The sequence below is a fragment of the Haplochromis burtoni genome, unplaced genomic scaffold (assembly GCF_018398535.1).
Source record: "Haplochromis burtoni strain Fernald_Lab_line unplaced genomic scaffold, NCSU_Asbu1 Contig_627, whole genome shotgun sequence".
Lineage (NCBI taxonomy): Eukaryota > Metazoa > Chordata > Actinopteri > Cichliformes > Cichlidae > Haplochromis > Haplochromis burtoni.
Window position 1 is genome coordinate 32408 of NW_024582988.1, and position 4005 is coordinate 36412.

At 34.7% G+C, this 4005-nt stretch overlaps 1 protein-coding gene across 1 annotated transcript in view; it reads left to right on the forward strand.

Annotated features, from left to right (window-relative positions):
• Window positions 1-2457: 2457 nt before the first annotated feature.
• The window catches only part of LOC102307629 (olfactomedin-like), a 4038-nt gene continuing 2490 nt past the window's right edge, over window positions 2458-4005 (forward strand). Inside the window, exons 1-4 of the mRNA XM_005948975.3 lie at window positions 2458-2573; window positions 2684-2842; window positions 3494-3706; window positions 3843-3975. Coding sequence (XP_005949037.1) covers window positions 2535-2573; window positions 2684-2842; window positions 3494-3706; window positions 3843-3975 — 544 coding nt within the window. The 5' untranslated portion in view covers window positions 2458-2534. The remainder of the gene's footprint in view (window positions 2574-2683; window positions 2843-3493; window positions 3707-3842; window positions 3976-4005) is intronic.

The following is a 4005-nucleotide window of genomic DNA, read 5'->3' on the forward strand; positions in this document are numbered from 1 at the left end:
AAGATGAATGATTCTAAAAGAAAAGAACTATTTTGTAGAGCAAAAAAGAGTAAAAACATTTCTAAAATTAAGCAATTTCCTATCAAAATTGCTTAATAAACATTTATTTATTTTTATTTTATTTTAATATATTTTTATTTTTTATTTTATTAGTATTTTCCTTAAATGTGTTAAATATATAGTTTCTCATCTAAATGTTCACTGAGCTGTGAGCCAGGGGGAGGTAATGCACCTTAACATTGGTTGCCAACCAAGAGGAAGAAGAAGCTGTGAGCCAGGAAGGAGGAGGTGAGTGAGTCCTGAGTGATTCGCTTACGATTCAGCACAGGAGGGAGGGGGTTAATGAGTGAGTGATTCGTTCACTCTATGATTCAGCACAGGAGGGAGGGGGTGAGCGAGACCTGAGTGATTCGCTTACGCTTACAATTCAGCACAAGCTCTTGATGTGAGCTTCTACTCAGGGTTTTTTCTTCCAGTTCAGAGCAGAAATTTTTTTGTTATGATACTGGATGTTGTGTTTTTCTCCACAATTTTAATTATAACCTAGATACATTGCTGCTAACAGCAACAGGGATGAGTCAGTGAGTCAGTTGGACTTGTGAATCATGATTCATTAGTCAGTAAAGTGATTCTCGAGTATTGAACGATTCGTTCATGATTCGCGCATCACTAATGTAGAGGTAGGAATTGCAATTAATATGAATCTCAAAGTATTCACAACATTCCTGAACAGAAATAGGCCTCTGCACCTGGGGTGAGGGTGTGGCCATGAAAACAATGTGACATGCCATTGGATGTTGGGACACATAATAACATGACACTAAGCATCGGCCAATGAATGTGAACTAACAACCACAAGGTCGCGGGTATGGGTGTACTGTAGGAATATCCTAATATAAAAGTATTTTACTGTGCATTTTACAGTTTTGTTCTGTTCTTGTAGAATATCATTAAAGTTACGTAAATAGACTGTGATTTCGCATTTCAAATGTAAATTAACGTTAAATCACTGTAATGTAATAAAACATGAATTTCATGATTATTAAATGTATCTGTCTGTACATATGTATATTTAGATTGTTAAAATACATTCACAAATGTATCATGATTTCACAAATATCTGTCCGTTATTTGAAAGATTGAATTGTTGAATTCAAATGTAATGCTATGGAAAAGTATATAACATCATTCCTATAAGCTTGTGTTACGTCACATAAGTATTATTATCATTGCTATTTAGGGCAATTGTGGCTCAAGAGTTGGCAGTTTTTTTTTTCTAGTTATAGATAATTTCATTGTTTAATCACGTCAAAATGTTCCTAATTTAATGTCTAAAAGCACTTGGAAAGGCAAGATCCCATGTAAAATTGGCGCAACAAACTGTATTGTCATTACTGGAAAAAAACATATTTTTATGAGGAAGTTATTTTCTGTTATTTTACGGTAGTATTTTGTCGCCCCAGCTGCCGGAATATTACCGATTTTTTAAGATGTTTTTTTAACAGTGCACATAAAGGCAGACAGTGACTAATATGTGCATCTATTTTGAAGATTTCGAGAGTCATACATGCTGAATCTTACTTGTAGATCCTGTAATGGTAAAGTTTCAGGAACTGAAAGTGTCCACTTTGAGTCAGACTGCAATAATAATTAGATTTTTTTTTAAATTCTGTGGTTTGTGTTATGCATGCAACATCTTACAGTAAATCATTTATTGTGCTCTTTTAACAGTCTCCAAGTTTCCAATGATAATTTATGATAACGTATAAGGTTTCGTTGCTAAGCAAGTACATGTTTAGAAGTTGCTACTTTTCATTACATATTAATATGTTAATGTAAATGCCTACCTTTTAGGGTACGTAACAGAGATTAGAAGGGCTTAATTTTTTACTTTTTTATTCAGAACTGATAAAAATAGTTTAACATAAAAAAGGTGATAGAATTTAAAAAGTGTCTCTTGTTATTTAGTTTCTAAGAGTGTATCACTTTTATCTAAGTTCTCCCTTGCAAAAATCAGATTAATTTGTTACAATATGCTAAAAGCGTCGTTTCCATTGGCTACAGGTTTTAACATTTTAACGTTAAAGTAAATGTATAACATCTGCCAGCAGTATTTAGTACTTATATTACATAGATACGCAGTTCTGTAGTTGTATTACGATATTAAGATTTTGTTGATTAATTGTTTTGGTCATGTTTTAGTAAAAAAAAAAATACAAAAATCTATAATAATTAAAAAAATTAATAAAGTAGGAAATAATCCTGTTAGGAAGGAATGAAAACATTTGGAAATGAGAGCTGATAAATTAACAATACATGAAGGAAGCGGGAGGGGTCCTACAGAAGTCCAGCTTGATGCTTTTAGTTGTGTCATCCAATTGCTTTTAAGTCTGTGACGCAACCCATCAGTGACAGGAAACAGGCCAGCAGGCTGTGTGTTTGTTGTCAGTGAGTTTATTAGAGAAAACAGAAGAGCACTGTGTGTGTGTGTGTGTGCATCTTTGTTGGTCCAGTCTCAGTTTTTCCAGCTAAACATGCTGCAGATACTTCTATTGCTACTGCTGTCATCCACGGTAAGTTACACTTCAAAGCTAATGATTTAATATAGTATTTTAGGAGAAAAAGTTATTTGAGTAGCCCGTGAACAGTTCCTCAGGATTTAACCTGCTGTACCCACAATCAGGCTGACAGCCGGAGTCAGCGAGTGTCGGGCTACAAGAAGGCAAATGCATGTGTGTGCCAGCTAAACTCCACCATGTGGCTGTTCCCTGCTCAGAAGTTTAAGTACGTGTTGGAGGAAGTTCATACCTGTGAAGGATCTCTGAATAACCTACAAGAAGAGGTAAGAACTCATGTAGCATTATTTTACTCACCTCTGCTACTTAAGCATAAGTACCAATTGCAATATTATTGTTTCATTATTTATAATTTTTTTATTATCACATATACTATATATTGGTATGTAATTTTTAAATGTATGTGTTACTGAAGTTTATATTTTCATATCATTCCTCTGCCACCTTCAACAGATTTATTATTGAACACCAAAAAGATTTGTGGGATTCATATTGAAAACTAGAAAACCTATGGCTTGTTTGTCTTGTTAAACTTACATTATCAGTTGGGATTTAAATACACAGCCGGGGTCCACGGTGTTTTATTTTTCAGTTATATTCCACATTGGCCTTTTGGAATCTCTTTTCTATAAGTACCTCCTCGTTTATTATACTCTTATACTGAAATTTGATATGATATGAGAAAGTATGCACAGTAAAATTTGTAAAATAATATAATGTAAAATAATCACTTTTCATAACCATTTCAATATTTGATATTAAATACTTTAAAAAAGTTTAAAAAGCAAAAACACTGAAATACCCACAGAATTGATTTCCTGTTACCATTAATTTTATGTTATTGTCTGCCAGATAATATTTCAACTTCAGTCTGGGATCAGAATATCACAGGATTTTTTTGTCTGCATTTCTTGCAGCTGACGTTCTCCAGCCAACGTCTTCCACTGATCCAGGATCAGTTTTCCAACTTTACGGCTCGGCTGGAACCCTACAACTACCTGCATTTCAGGGGCCTGTATACAGAACTGTCCCTGCGCCAGCTGGGCCAGGAGCTCAGCCAGTTACAGGTGGACATCGATGTGGTCCACAGCCAGCTTAACAACTCCGAGACACAGAAACTCTCCAAAGAGGTAGAGCTAAAATAGCAAATGGCAGCAAAATACAACAGAAAGAAATGATTTGATGTTATACTATGTCAGGTCACATGTGACCTGTTGTGATGTAACAGAATTATCAATAGAATAATATTATATCCATTTCTGATAGGCTGATAGACTGCATAAACATGTAAACAAGATGCAAACAATAGACACGCTTAACATGAAGACTGTGAAGGAGAAACTGCGCTACCTAAAGAATAATGTGGAGACCTGCAAGTCAATCCCCAAAGACTTCAGAGGTATGTGTGTGTGTGTGTGTGTGTGTGTGT